Below are 15,724 nucleotides of genomic sequence, written 5' to 3' on the forward strand. Positions count from 1 at the left end.
GTCCAGTGACTGTCTGTCAAAACGGACGCAGGTTCCACAGCGCAGAGAGAGAAAGGAATGGATACTGTCGCAGCCTACTCTGACATGATGGTGGTTCTGCTATATCATATTCCATAGCCTACATGAATGTTCATACATTGAATTGATACGCTTCCCTCTGGTCACACCACGTCATTTCAACATGGGGAATTGGGTAAAACTTGATCGAGACATTGATCAATGAGATTACAAGCTATATTCACCCACTCAAAAGTGAGTTGAATTTCCAATGTGTTTTCACTTTGCTTTCAACCATTTAAAAATACAGCCACATTCCAATGGAAAAACAATGTCTGATTTTTTGGTTTATAGTTGTCACCCAAATGTCTTTCACTGGGCTTTCAACCATTTAAAAGCGCAGCAAAGTTCAAATGGAATAACACAACGTCAGATATTTTGTTTATATTTTTTAAAACAGATTGTGTTATGACTGTGCTTCATCTAATAGCAGAACCAAATGACCTGTATTGCAGTTGAAATTACATTAAAGTACATGGGGCAACTGATCAAAGCCATTCGAGATTCTGCCTAGATTATTATATTAATTATGAAGATCTCGACAGACCTGCAACTACCTATGCCTGTTATCAAATCAAACGTTATTGGTCGCGTACACATATTTTGCAGATATTATCGCAGGTGCAGTGAAATGCTTATGTTTCTAGCTCCAACAGTGCAGTAATACCGAACAATACAAAACAATACACACGAAGACATATTAGAATGAGCAATGTCAGAGTCCGGGAATACAAATACAGTAGCAGTAAAAAGTTTGGACACACCTACTCATTCAAGGGTTTTTCTTTATTTTTACTATTTTCTACATTGTAGCATAATAATGAAGACATCAAAATGATGAAATAACAGATATGAAATCATGTAATAACCAAAAAAGTGTTAAACAAATTAAAATATATCTTCAAAATAGCCACCCTTTGCGTTGATGAAAGTTTTGCACACTCCTGGCATTCTCTCAACCAGCTTCACTTGGAATGCTTTTCCAATGGTCTTGAAGGAGTTCCCACATATGCTGAGCACTTGTTCCCGCTCAGCCCAGTCAAAACTGTTCGCTGCTTTAGCCCTCCAAACGGTGGAACAAACTCCCTCACGACGCCCGAGTCAATCACCACCTTCCGGAGACACCTGAAACCCCACCTCTTTAAGGAATACCTAGGATAGGATAAGTAATCCTTCTCACCCTTTTAAGGTTTAGATGCACTATTGTAAAGTGACTGTTCCACTGGATGTCATAAGGTGAATGCACCAATTTGTAAGTCGCTCTGGATAAGAGCGTCTGCTAAATGACTTAAATGTAAATGTAAATGTTGTTGGCTGCTTTTCCTTCACTCTGTTTCCGCTTCATGAGAATGATATCCACCAGATCAGGCTATGTGTGTTGTTTGTTATTGAACGCTGAAGGCTGAACGAAAGCTGAACAAGAGACCTAGTATCATTTTTAGTATTATTATTATTATTATTCCTTGTAAATTTTGTTTTGGATCCTGCGACTCTTGTTGGGCTTAGCTGCTGTGAGCGCAGCTGTCTGTCCTGGGATCCTGTCAGATTCCACATAGGGGGAGAGACACGGAAGCCCGGCTAGCCTAGCTGGCTCAGCCGTCTCAAATCAAATCAGATCCAATTTTATTTATATAGCCCTTCGTACATCAGCTGATATCTCAAAGTGCTGTACAGAAACCCAGCCTAAAACCCCAAACAGCAAGCAATGCAGGTGTAGAAGCACGGTGGCTAGGAAAAACTCCCTAGAAAGGCCAAAACCTAGGAAGAAACCTAGAGAGGAACCAGGCTATGTGGGGTGGTCAGTCCTCTTCTGGCTGTGCCGGGTGGAGATTATAACAGAACATGGCCAAGATGTTCAAATGTTCATAAATGACCAGCATGGTCAAATAATAGTAAGGCAGAACAGTTGAAACTGGAGCAGCAGCATGGCCAGGTGGACTGGGGACAGCAAGGAGTCATCATGTCAGGTAGTCCTGGGGCATGGTCCTAGGGCTCAGGTCAGTTGAAACTGGAGCAGCAGCATGGCCAGGTGGACTGGGGACAGCAAGGAGTCATCATGTCAGGTAGTCCTGGGGCATGGTCCTAGGGCTCAGGTCCTCCGAGAGAGAGAAAGAAAGAAGGAGAGAATTAGAGAACGCAGCAAATCATCTTGCCTCCTGAACTCTGTCTACGCATTTCAAGGTTTGCGTGGAAAAAAGTATCAATGACCCAAGACGAGCTCAGTTAATCCCAGCCATTGTGACAATGAGTCATCATAAAGCTACATCAAATGTACATTATCCTAGGAGTGTTGGCAGACACAATGTAAGGCAATTAAATGTACTTACTGTATGCAGTAATCATGAGCCTATGAACCAGAGTTATACTGTTAGCACTGAGGCGGTGTGCCCTAGCAGGAAGACCACGTTGTGCAGCTCACCCTGTACTATCAGCTCCAACATAAATAACATGAGCAGGTCTACTTCTGATAAGCTTCCCAGTAAAGAATTTAAAACAATCAAGCAACCCAGAAATGTGCTAAAAAAAATAGCCCATATTAACATATGCAGCCTGAGAAACAAGGTCCATGAAGTCAATAACTTGCTTGTAACAGATGACATTCATATTCCGACTGTCTCTGAAACTCACTAAGATTATACAGTGAATTTTGAAAGTATTCACCCCCCTTGGCATTTTTCCTATTTTGTTGCCTTACAACCGGGAATAAAAATTGATTTTGGGGGGTCTGTATCATTTGATTTACACAGCATGCCTACCACTTTGAAGATGCAAAATATATTATTTTGTGAAAACAAACCAGAAATAAAACCAAAAAAACCGAACAACTTGAGCGTGCATAACTATTCAACACCCCAACGTCAATACTTTGTAGAGCCACCTTTTGCAGCAATTACAGCTGCAAGTCTCTTGGGGTATGTCTCTATAAGCTTGGCACATCTAGCTACTGGGATTTTTTCCCATTCTTCAAGGCAAAACTGCTCCAGCTCCTTCAAGTTGGATGGGTTCCACTGGTGTACAGCAATCTTTAAGTCCAAAGATTCTCAATTGGATTGAGGTCTCAGCTTTGACTAGGCCATTCCAAGACATTTAAATGTTTCCCCTTAAACCACTCAAGTGTTGCTTTAGCAGTATGCTTAGGGTCATTGTCCTGCTGGAAGGGGAACCTCCATCCCAGTCTCAAATCTCTGGAAGATTGAAACAGGTTTCCCTCAAGAATTTCCCTGTATTTAGCACCATCCATCATTCCTTCAATTCTGACCAGTTTCTCAGTCCCTGCTGATGAAAACCATCCCCACAGCATGATCCTGCCACCATCATGCTTCACTGTGGGGATGGTGTTCTCGAGGTGATGAGAGGTGTTGGGTTTGCGCCAAACATAGCATTTTCCTTGATGGCCAAAAAGCTAAATTTTAGTCTCATCTGACCAGAATACCTTCTGCCATATGTTTGGGGAGCCTCCCACATGCATTTTGGCGAACACCAAACGTGTTTGCTTATTTTTTCTTTAAGCAATGGCTTTTTTTCTGGCCACTCTTCCGTAAAGCCGAGCTCTGTGGAGTGTACGGCTTAAAGTGGTCCTATGGACAGATACTCCAATCTACGCTGTGGAGCTTTGCAGCTCCTTCGGGGTTATCTTTGGTCTCTTTGTTGCCTCTCTGATTAATACCCTTCTTGCCTGGTCTGTGAGTTTTGGTGGGCGGCCCTCTCTTGGTAGGTTTGTTGTGGTGCCATATTCTTTGCATTTATTAATAATGGATTTAATGGTGTTCCGTGGGATGTTCAAAGTTTCAGATATTTTTTTTTATAACCCAACGCTGATCTGTACTTCTCCACAACTTTGTCCCTGACTTGCTTGGAGAGCTCCTTGGTCTTCATGGTGCCGCGTACTTGGTGGTGCATCTTGATTAGTGGTGTTGCAGACTCTGGGGCCTTTCAGAACAGGTATATATATACTGAAATCATGTGACAGATCATGTGACACTTATATTGACCACAGGTGGACTTTATTGAACTAATTATGTGACTTATGAAGGTAATTGGTTGCACCAGATCTTATTTAGGGGCTTCATAGCAAAGGGGGAGAATACATATGCAGGAACCACTTTTTCATTTTTATGTCATTTCTTTCCTTTCACTTCACCACTTTGGCCTATTTCATGTATGTCCATTACATGCAATCCAAATTACAGGTTGTAATGCACAAAATAGGAAAAATGCCAAGGGGGATGAATACTTTTGCAAGGCACTGTACCTTTGATGATACAGTAGTAGCAATACATGGTTATAACATCTACCGAAAAGACAGAAATGCCAATGGGGGCGGTGTTGCCGTCAATATTCAGAACCACATTCCTGTAAAGCTTAGAGACGATATTATGTTAAATGCTTTTGAAGTAATATGGCTACAGGTTCATCTGCCTCACCTAAAACCCATTATTGTGGGAAGCAGCTATAGACCACCAAGTGCTAACAGTCAGTATCTGGATAACGTGTGAAATGCTTGATGATGGATGTGATATCAACAGAGAGGTATAATTTCTGGGTGATTTAAATAGTGACTGGCTTTCATCAAGCTGCTCACTCAAGAAAAAATCTTCAAACTGTAACCAGTGCCTGCAACCTGGATCAGGTTGTCAGTCAACATACCAGGGTATTTACAAACAGCATAGGAATGAAATCATCAACATGTATTGATCACGTCTTTACTAATGCTGCAGAGTTAAAAAATAATAATAATTAAAAAACAGTATCCAATTCCATAGGATGTAGTGATCACAATATAGTAGCCATATCTACTGTAGGAAACCAAAGTTCCAAAGGTTGGGCCTAATAAAGTGTAAGAGGTCATACAACTGATTGGCAAACATACTGCAAATTAAGAAATAATTGTACTAAACTAAATAAAAAATAAACTATACTATGAAACAAACAAAAAAATATATAAAGAATGATAGTAAAAAAACTTTGGAGCACCTTAAATTACATTTGGGGAAAAAATGCCAACTCGGCTCCATTATTCATTGAATCAGATGGCTCATTCATCACAAAGTCCACTGATATTGCAAACTACTTTAATTACTTTTTCATTGTCAAGATAAGCAAACTTAGGGATGACATGCCAGCAACAAACGCTGACACTACACATAAATAAAGGTGAAATAAATAAATAAATAAATAAATAAACAAACATCCAAGTATATCGGACCAAATTATGAAAGACAAGAATTGTACTTTTGAATTCAATAAAGCCAGAGTAGAAGAGGGGAACAAATTATTGTTGTCTATCAACAATGACAAGCCACCGGGATCTGACAATCTGGATGGAAAATTACTGAGGTTAATAGCAGACGATATTGCCACTCCTATTTGCCACACCTTCAATTTAAACCTACTAGAGAGCATTTGCCCTCAGGCCTGGAGGGAAGCTAAAGTCATCCCTCCAGTAAAGCCCACTTTACTGCCTCAAATATCCGCCCAATCAGCCTGTTACCAACCCTTAGTAAACTTCTGGGAAAAATGCTGTTTGACCAGATGCAATGCTATTTTACAGTAAACAAATTGACAACAGACTTTCAGCTTATAGAGAAGGACATTCAACAAGCACAGCACTTACACAAATGACTGATGATTGGCTGAGATAAAATGATGATAAGATGATTGTGGGGTCTGTATGTTAGACTTCAGTGCAGCTTTTGACATTATTGATCATAGTCTGCTGCTGGAAAAACATATGTGTTATGACTTTACACCCCCTGCTGTACTGTGGATAAAGAGTTACCTGTCTAACAGAACACAGGTTCTTTAATGGAAGCCTCTCAAATATAATCCAGTTAGAATCAGGAATTTCCCAGGGTAGCTGTTTAGGCCTCTTACTTTTTTTCAATCTTTACTAACGACATGAGTTGAGTACAGCCAGTGTGTCTATGTATGCGGATGACTCAACACTAAACACATCAGACACTACAGCGACTGAAATGACTGCAACACTTAACAAAGAGCTGCAGTTAATTTCAGAGTGGGTGGCAAGGAATAAGTTATTCCTAAATACTTAAAGCATTGTATTTGGGACAAATCATTCACTAAACCCTAAACCTCAACTACATGTCGTAATGAATAATGTGGAAATTTAGCAAGTTGAGGATTGTGAACTGCCATGGTCAAAACATATTGATACAACAGTAGTTAAGATGGGAGAGAAGTCTGTCCATAATAAAGCGCTGCTCTACCTTCTTAACAACACTATCAACAAGGTAGGTCCTACAGGCTCTAGTTTTGTTGCACCTAGTCTACTGTTCAGTCGTGTGGTCATGTGCCACAAAGGACTTAGGAGGGACTTAGGAAAATTGCAGTTGGCTCAGAACAGGGCAGCACAGCTGGCCTTTAAAAGTACACGGAGAGCTAACATTAATGACATGCATGTCAATCTCTCATGGCTCAAAGTGAAGAGAGATTGACTTCCTCATTACTTGTTTTTGTAAGAGGTGTTGACAAGCTGAATGTACCGAGCTGTCTGCTTAAAATACTGGCACACAGCTCAGACACCTACGCATACCCCACAAGACATGCCCTCAAAGGTCTCTTCACAGTCCCCAAGTCCAGAACAGACTATGGGAGGCACAAAGGCACAACGTACTACATAGAGACATGGCTACATGGAACTCTATTCCACATCAGGTAACTGATACACCTTATGGAACAGCGGGGACTGTGAAGAGACACACACAAAGGTACAAACAGATGCATACGCATCCATGGTAATATTGTTGCATGGTGGTATTAAACATTCTGTATTGTAGATATGTTGTGGTGTAACGTTGTTAACGTCACTGTTTTATCTTTTGTTTTATGTGTAATGTAAGTGATTGAATACGTTTGGACCCCAGGAAGAGTAGCTGCTGCTTTGGCAGTCGCTAAGGGGGGTCCCTAATAAATACAATCACAAAACTCATCCCACAATCTCGAAGGAGTTCCCACATATGCTGAGCACTTGTTGGCTGCATTTGCTTCACTCTGCGGTCCAATTCATCTCAAACCATCAAAATAGGTTTGAGGAGGTGTGATTTTGGAGGCCAGCTCATGTGATGCAGCACTCCATCACTCTCCTTCTTGGTCAAAACGCCCTTACACAGCCTGGAGGTGTGTTGGGTCGTTGTCCTGTTGAAAAACAAATGATAGTCCCACTAAGCTCAAACCAGATGGGATGGCGTTTCCCTGCTGAATGCTGTGGTAGCCATGCTGGTTAAGTATGCCTTGAATTCTAAATAAATCACTGACAGTGTCACCAGCAAAGCACCCCCACAGCATCACACCTCCTCCTCAATGAGTCATGGTGTGAACCACACATGCGGAGATCATCCGTTCACCTACTCTGCATCTCACAAAGACATAGTGGAAATCTCAAATTTGGACTCATCAGGCCAAAGGACAGATTTCCACCTGTCTAATGTGTATTGCCCCTGTTCTTGGACTAAGCAAGTCTCATATTCTTATTGGTGTCCTTTAGTAGTGGTTTCTTTGCAGGAATTTGACCATGAAGTTTTGATTCATGTAGTCTCCTCTGAAAAGTTGATGTTGAGATGTGTCTGTTACTAGAACTCTGTGAAGAATTTATTTGGCCTGCAATTTCTGAGGTTGGTAACTCTAACTTATCATCTGCAGCAGAGGTAACTCTGGGTCATCTTTTGGGTCATCAGGTACTCATGAGAGCCACTTTCATCATAGTGCTTGATGGTTTATGCGACTGCAGTTTTAAAGTTCTTGAAATTTTCCTTATTGACTGACCTTCTTGTCTTAATGTAATGATGGACTGTCGTTTCTCTTTGCATATTTGAGCTGTTCTTGCCATAATATGGACTTTGGTATTTTACCAAATAGGGCTATCTTCTGTATACCACCTTGTCACAACTGACTGACTCAAACACATTAAACATTTAATTTTAACAAGGCACACCTGTTAATTGAAATGCATTCCAGGTGACTACCTCATGAAGCTGGTTGAGAGAAAGCCAAGAGTGTGCAAAGCTTTCATCAAGGCAAAGGGTGGCTACTTTGAAGAATCTCAAATATAAAATATATTTTCATTTGTTTAACACTTTTTTGGTTACTACATGATACCATATGTGTTATTCCATAGTTTCTATGACTTCACTATTATTCTATAATGTAGAAAACAGTAGAAAATAAAGAAAACAACTTGAATGAGTAGGTGTGTCCAAACTTTTGACTGGGACTGTATATATTGTGTGTAACGTCAGTATGGACAGTATTTGAATAGAAAAGGTATGTACAGCAGTAGGCCTAGTTATATAGGATGAGCCTCGACTAGAATACACTACATATATATTTGATGCACCTGTACCTGTACTGTCTACTGTTTATCCTGAACATGCAGGGTTTATATCAGGGTTCCCCAACTGGCGGCCCGGCGGGACTAATTTGGCCAACGTGTGGTTTTATTTGAACCTCATGTTAAAAATATATATATTTTAAAAAATCGAATATATGTATATTTTTATTTTATTGTTGGACATCAAAAGACTGGAAAAACACCAAGAAATCAGCTCCAAGTGATTTTGATCTGTTCTCAAGTATTCCCACAATGAATAGAGAGAATAAAACATCTTATGCAAATGTTAGCAACGTTTGGAATGATTATGTTTTACTCAAACATTATATCTGTTTGGGCTTCTTGCGGTAAATTTGCAGTCTACCAATTATTTGTAATTATGTTCAAGCCCCCGAGACCATCCGCTCAAGACCCGCAGCTGATAGAGTTGATGATCCCTTGGATGAAATGTATAGTAACAGTAACCTCAAAATGGGGCCATTGACGTGTTACTCGTTTTAAGGTTGAATGTTACATTAGTTTGTAAGAAAGTTGAATGCTATTTTGCCACGTCTGCCCCAGTACTCTCCCCGTGGTGCTCGAGGGCGGCAGGCTGCCCATCGCTGCGCACTCCTGCCACCATCATAACGCACACCTGCTTCCCTCGTCACGCGCATCAGCGAATATCTGGACTCACCTGGACTCAATCACCTGTTTTATTACAGGTGATCCCTATATTTGTCAGTTGCCCAGCTCTGTTCCCCGCTGGTGCATTAATTGTCGTATGTCCTTATGTTACCCGGTGCTGACGCTGTGCCTGGCCTGTTCCAAATTAAATGTTGACTCCCCGTACCTGCTTCTCCAGCGTCGGTTCTTACAGAATGCAGCAGCCATCAAATGAAGCATCTGGGAGTGCTGGCTTTTCGGTTGGTGGTGACGTCGGGTCCTGGGGCTGCCGTAGATAGAACCCGTGGTGCCTTAGCTGGATCGTCGGGCTTCCATGCTCTAGCCGGCTCGAGAGGTTTCCTTGCCCTGGTTGGCTCGGCAGGCGCCCATCCCACGTTAGGCCTCAGCCGGATCGTCAGGTTTTTACGCCTCAGATGGCTCACCAGGCTCCCACGTCCCAGCGGGATAGTCAGGCTGTCACGCCTCAACCGGATCGTCAGGCTCCCACGCCCCAGCCGGTTCGCCGGGCTCCTGCGCCCCATGCTTCCGCCGGCCCGTCAGGCTCGGAGGCATGGGGATGGGGGTGGGGGGGTTAATGTCACGCATGCTCCCGCAGATCATGTGCATCATCCTCCCCATCTGTCAATACCACTTACAACTGAAATGTGTCTTCCGTATAAAAGTCAACCCATCTGAATCAGAGAGGTGCTGCTTCAACATCCACGTCTTAGGCGCCCGGGGGAATAGTGGGTTAACTGCCTTGCTCAAGGGCAGAACAACAGATTTTATCGATCCGACAACCTTTTGTTTACTGGCCCAACGCGTTGACCACTAGGCTACCTTCATCGTCAGCTTGAGGCACTGGGCAGGCAGGGTAAACTGGTCAGGACAAACTGTTAGAGTCGACTATAATATAACATAATAGAATATAATAAAATATAAAAGGTTGTTACACAGAGAGATTCAGCCTAAAGGTGTTTCTCACATTTCAAGATTTAATGTCACGTGCACAAGTACGGTAACATGCCTTTCGTGCAAGCACAAAACCCAACAATGCAATAATCAATGACAATGTATTACTAGAAAAAAACACACTTGAGAAATAAGAATACACAATAAAATAAGTCAGCATATTACGGACAGGAAATATTTAAAAAGTCAGTGGTATAGGGTGTCGTTAACATCTGTGATCACTAGAGTAAGACAAAGCCTTGTAATTTTTTTTTTTTTAGATATTCTACTGTGTAAAGTAGTGTTCTCCTCGCAATGAAATTGTATTAATAAAATGCCAATGAATGTTTATTCTAGTCATTTTAGAGGGTTAAAGTTGAGCTTTTGGGGGGCTCAAGGAGACCCAAATGATGGTAACCTATAGGAGGAGGAGATGCAGAATTGAAATCTATATATGCACAATACAAAGGTCATAAATCCATAAACACCTGTAGCAATCAATAGGCTGTTAATAATAATATAGCGTGCTTGTCTACGGAGAGCAGAAGAGACCATAAGGATTTTGGCACGTTATGATGATCAATTATTTCATTCTTTGCTGATGAATAACACGCACACACACACATGTGGTCATGGAATCTAGCTTTATTGGCGCATTCATTAAACAGTATTTGCCATGAATCAGTGATAAGGAAAGTATGAGTAAATAAATATTACAAAAGGCTGCTCTTAACACACATATCTATATATATATATATAAATATATATATACTGTATACACAACTAAAGTGTGCTATGCAACTGGTAGGCCTAACTGCTGTGTATTTTCGCTCCTCAGCTGGAATCTAACCCACATTCAGCCCCCTCACTGAACCACCCACACCAAGACAGAGAGATAGGCTGCACAGCTCTGAAGGCCTTCATTCATATGATGTGTCGGTAACATGAGAGCGATGCCAGAATTAAGCTTCTGATTGCAATTCAACACTTCGGCCACCAGATGGCGCCTATGTCATTTCTGCTGGATTTGTCCAGTGGTGCTGATTGGGTCCATGCTGATCGTGGACCCATCCGTCCATCTCAAGGTTCCATATGGAAATGCTGAAGAAAAAAAAGCATTTCACAAACGGTTTGACAGAGTATAGTTATTGAGATAAAATATTGATCTGTGTCATTACGGCCATCTACATGTTTTGATCTAATGCATGCATTGCCCTGGAATCTAACCCCCAATAAAAAAAAAAATGTGCAGAAACTATGTAGACTCGTAGACTGTCAATCCATTAAACAATCGTAGACTGTCAATCCATAAAAAAAATGTTTTGCAACATTTCAGAAGGCAGTGACTCAAATATCATTGACCCTTAAAGGTTGTTACGTTGATAAAGCCCACGGAGGTATTATTTTCGATCCGTGGGAGGAGGGGTTCCTAGAAACCGCCTCCCACTCGAGCGCTGCTCGCTTCTGATCCAAATACACACGACGCCTCCATGTTGGAAAGAGTATAGAGGGGGGATACAATTATTTTTTGAAAATGAAGAGAGTTCAAGAAACGGGATTATCGGAACTGTTTCATTTTTCGTATTGAAACTTGACCGAGGCGAGCGAGTGTTTTTTTTTTTTTTTTTAATTTTTCGTTTCTTCATTGTTTTCAGTCAAAACGTCAATTTTTATTTATTTATTTTTATTATGTTGAATTGAACACGGATCAGTTTAAGGCTAGCTCTAGTTGCTAAGCCAGACGTTAGCAACGTTTTCTTCTTCTTCTTCTTCTTTTTGAGTTCAACGTTGGGAGTTTGTTTTGCCCATAATTGTTCTTAAATGTTGCTTACTAAATTGGAATATTCCCAGCGATTGACAAGTGGTTGTATTTTGTCTTTAAACCACTAGCTAGTTTACATTTTGCCCCCTCCTGTGTCCCGTCTCAGCTAGTTTTTAGGGCCCGGCTGCCATTTCAACACAGCTAGCAAAGGCAGCTAACGTTACCCATTGTGGACTAGGACAAGCAAGTAAAAAATAAACATTTTAAAACGAACCAACAAAAAAAACAACAACAACAAAGGAATTAACCATCCGTCGCAATGGATCACACGTCTATAATAACCCAGGTTTCCAACCCCAAAGAAGAGGAGATTATCTCGTTTAATCAGGAAAAAGGTAAGAGAGAGAGAGAGAGGGGGAAAAAAGCCCAGATGGATTTTTACGGTGGCTAGTTGACTAGCACCCACCAGTGGTTTTTGGGGAAAGCGCTCTGGCTGTCAGAAACTGTTGCAATATTATCAATATTATACAAATTAAATGATGTTGGATTGGAGAAGACTATCTATCCCGTTTTATAGACGCTAACAACCTTAAAACAAACTCCCTTGTTGATACATTTAAAAAAATATATATATATATAGATGACTGTATTTCCATGTATCAATACGTTATTCAATGTGTTTCTATGGGCTAATAGCAGAAAGGTCAAATTTGATCTTTAATGTTTTTATAAAGGGAACGTTTTTAAATCAAATAGCTTAATGATCCCGTAGGACGGTTTTAGTAGCGCACCCCCCCATACGGATTAAAGTGTCTGACCTATATCGGAACGATCTAAGAAAGATCATACTAAACAAATGTGGACCCATAGTTAACAAAACAAATAAGAACTAAACTACTGCTATATACAATGCCTTTCAGTAAGTATATTCACACCCCTTGACTTTTTTCCAAAATGTTGTTGTTACAAAGTGGGATTAAAATCTATTTAATTGTCATTCTTTGTCAACAGTCTACAGAAAATACTCTAATGTCAAAGTGGGAGAAAAAATGCTAACATTTGTATACATAAAAAAAAACACATATCTTGATTAGATAAGTACTCAACCCCCTGAGTCAATACAAGTTAGAATGACCTTTTGCAGCGATTACAGCTGTGAGTCTATTAAGTCTGTAACAGCTTTCCACACCTCGATTGTGCAACATTTGCCAATTTGTATTATTTTCTAAATCCTTCAAGCTCGGTCAAATTGGTTGTTGATCATCGCTAGACAACAATTTTCAGATCTTGCCAAAGATTTTAAAGCAGATTTTTAAGTCAAAACTCACTCGGCAACATTCACTGGCTTCTTGGTAAAGCAACTCCAGTGTCGATTTTGCCTTGTGTTTTAGGTTATTGTCTTGCTGAAAGGGGAAGTCATTTCCCAGTGTCTGGTGGAAAGCAGACTGAACCAGGTTTTCCTCTAGGATTTTGCTTAGCTCCATTAGGTTTCTTTTTTTATCCTGAAAAAGTCCCCAGTCCTTAAAGATTACAAGCATACCCATAACATGATGCAGCCACCAGTATGCTTGTAAATATGGAGAGTGGTATTCAGTAATGTGTTGTATTGGATTTGTCCCAAACATAACACTTTGTATTCAGGACAAAATGCTAATTGCTTTGCCACATTTTTAGTAGTATTACTTTAGGCCATAAGGAGGCGCACAATTGGCACAGCGTCGTCCGGGTTTGGCCGGGGTAGACCATAATAATACATTCTTATTTAAAATGAACTGTCTTACCTAGTTAAATAACGGTTAAAAGAAAAAAATAGTGCCTTGTTGCAAACAGGATGCATGTTTTGGAATATTTTTATTCTGTACAGGCATCCTTTTCACTCTTGTCATCCTCAGGTTTCTCCTAACAGAGCCAACTGTTTTAAAGTCATAATTGGCTTCATGGTGAAATCCCTAAGCGGTTTGCTTCCTCTCTGGTAACTGAATTAGTAAGGACGCCTGTGTCTTTGTAGTGACTGGCTTTTTTGATACACCATCCAAAGTGTAATTAATAACTTCACCATGCTCAAAGGGATATTCAACGTCTGCTTTTTACCAATAGATGCCATTCTTTGCGAGGCATTGGAAAACCTCTCTGGTCTTTGTGGTGGAATCTGTTTGAAATTTACGTTATTGACATTTCTAAACATGTAAAACACAGCGTTGGAATTGTATTTCACCATTTTTGTTGAAGAGAACTGATGAAAACCTGACAGAAGATATTTTGAGAGCTAGGAGATGACTTGCTAGCTAACGTTGCCCACTTATTTTAGCTATCTATCTAATTAAACAGCTAGTTAGATGAGTTATAGGTGGACTTGGAGGTAATGCAGTACTCTAACTAGTTAGCGATCTGTTTTCTAGAGTTTGCAGTGAGCCCCACTCCTTTTACACACACACACACACACACACACACACACACACACACACACACACACACACACACACACACACACACACACACACACACACACACACACACACACACACACACACACTAAAAGCATTGTTTTTTACATAAAGTGTGGGACCGTTGACAAAGGTAAACTCCTCATTATAACACTGAGTTGTCACTTATCATGGGCAAGTCCTATTGACAAAGTTGTGAAGATGTGGGAGGGGTATGTCTGTTTATAAAAAAAAATATATATATATATATATGTTTTGTGTTTTTGATACAAATGAACTGTACTAGTTGTTCCGGCTCTGGTCTTGTCCCATCCTGATCACTGTCCGGTAACATGGTCTAGGGCAGCAAAGAAAGACCTGGCAAAGCTGCAGCTGGCCCAAGACATGCCACCAGGGGTCTCTTCACAGTCACCAAGTCCAAAACGGATTCACATCAACGCACAGTATTATACAGAGCCATGATTGCATTCCATTTCCAATTCCACAGCAAATGGCAAAAAATACCTTTTAAAAAAAACACACAAAAAAACAGGTTAAACAACATCTCATAGAACAGTGGGGTCTGTGAGGGGACAGACACACTCCAACACGCACTATGAGGGGACAGACACACTCCAACACGCACTATGAGGGGACAGACACACTCCAACACGCACTATGAGGGGACAGACACACTCCAACACGCACTATGAGGGGACAGACACACTCCAACACGCACTATGAGGGGACAGACACACTCCAACACGCACTATGAGGGGACAGACACACTCCAACACGCACTATGAGGGGACAGACACACTCCAACACGCACTATGAGGGGACAGACACACTCCAACACGCACTATGAGGGGACAGACACACTCCAACACGCACTATGAGGGGACAGACACACTCCAACACGCACTATGAGGGGACAGACACACTCCAACACGCACTATGAGGGGACAGACACACTCCAACACGCACTATTTTAGTTGTTGTAGTATGGTTTGTATATTGATATATTTTACATTTGTGTGACTGTCCTTGTCTATCAGTGTTTTATTTGTCATGTTTTTTGTTGTTGTTGTGGAACCCAGCAAGAATAGCTGCTGCAAAAGCTAATGGGGATTCAAACAAACAAACAAACAGTTTTAACTGGTATGCCTGTCAGGTTTCTCCTGGAGTTGTGTGCCATTGTGGCATGATTCTTGGCCCGGTCCTGCCACATTCAAGTAACATGCTGTACTCATAACAAGCAATTTCCTCCACTGTTTTCCACTACTGTTTACGTCATGGGCAGAGTACTAATGTAACTCTGATACAGGTCACCTTAAAGGCTGGTTTATTTCAGAGGACCAGATGGAGCTTGCCAAAACATGAATGTCACAGTAGCTACACTATATATCAACCAAAGAGGTTTTGAAAGAGGCTAGGTGTCAATTGACAGGCATACAGAGGGGATCTTTTCCAAATCAGGGCATTTGGCAACTATTGAAACACTGACACAGAAACACACACACCGATACAACCGGCTTC

General features: G+C 41.0%; 1 protein-coding gene across 3 annotated transcripts in view; it reads left to right on the forward strand.

Moving 5' to 3' along the window:
- The first annotated feature begins 11,351 nt into the window (after window positions 1–11,351).
- Window positions 11,352–15,724, forward strand: part of LOC118373808 (CTD small phosphatase-like protein) — a 60,901-nt gene continuing 56,528 nt past the window's right edge. For 2 of the 3 annotated variants that reach the window (XR_008076704.1, XM_052476004.1), the window contains exon 1: window positions 11,352–12,157. Coding sequence is in view for 2 of the 3 variants with exons in the window: in XM_052476004.1 (XP_052331964.1) it covers window positions 12,082–12,157 (76 nt within the window). In the remaining variant the exon portion in view is untranslated. The remainder of the gene's footprint in view (window positions 12,158–15,724) is intronic. The other variant, XM_052476006.1, reaches the window with a different exon arrangement.

The sequence above is a fragment of the Oncorhynchus keta genome, chromosome 23, assembly GCF_023373465.1.
Source record: "Oncorhynchus keta strain PuntledgeMale-10-30-2019 chromosome 23, Oket_V2, whole genome shotgun sequence".
In the NCBI taxonomy this organism is placed as follows: domain Eukaryota; kingdom Metazoa; phylum Chordata; class Actinopteri; order Salmoniformes; family Salmonidae; genus Oncorhynchus; species Oncorhynchus keta.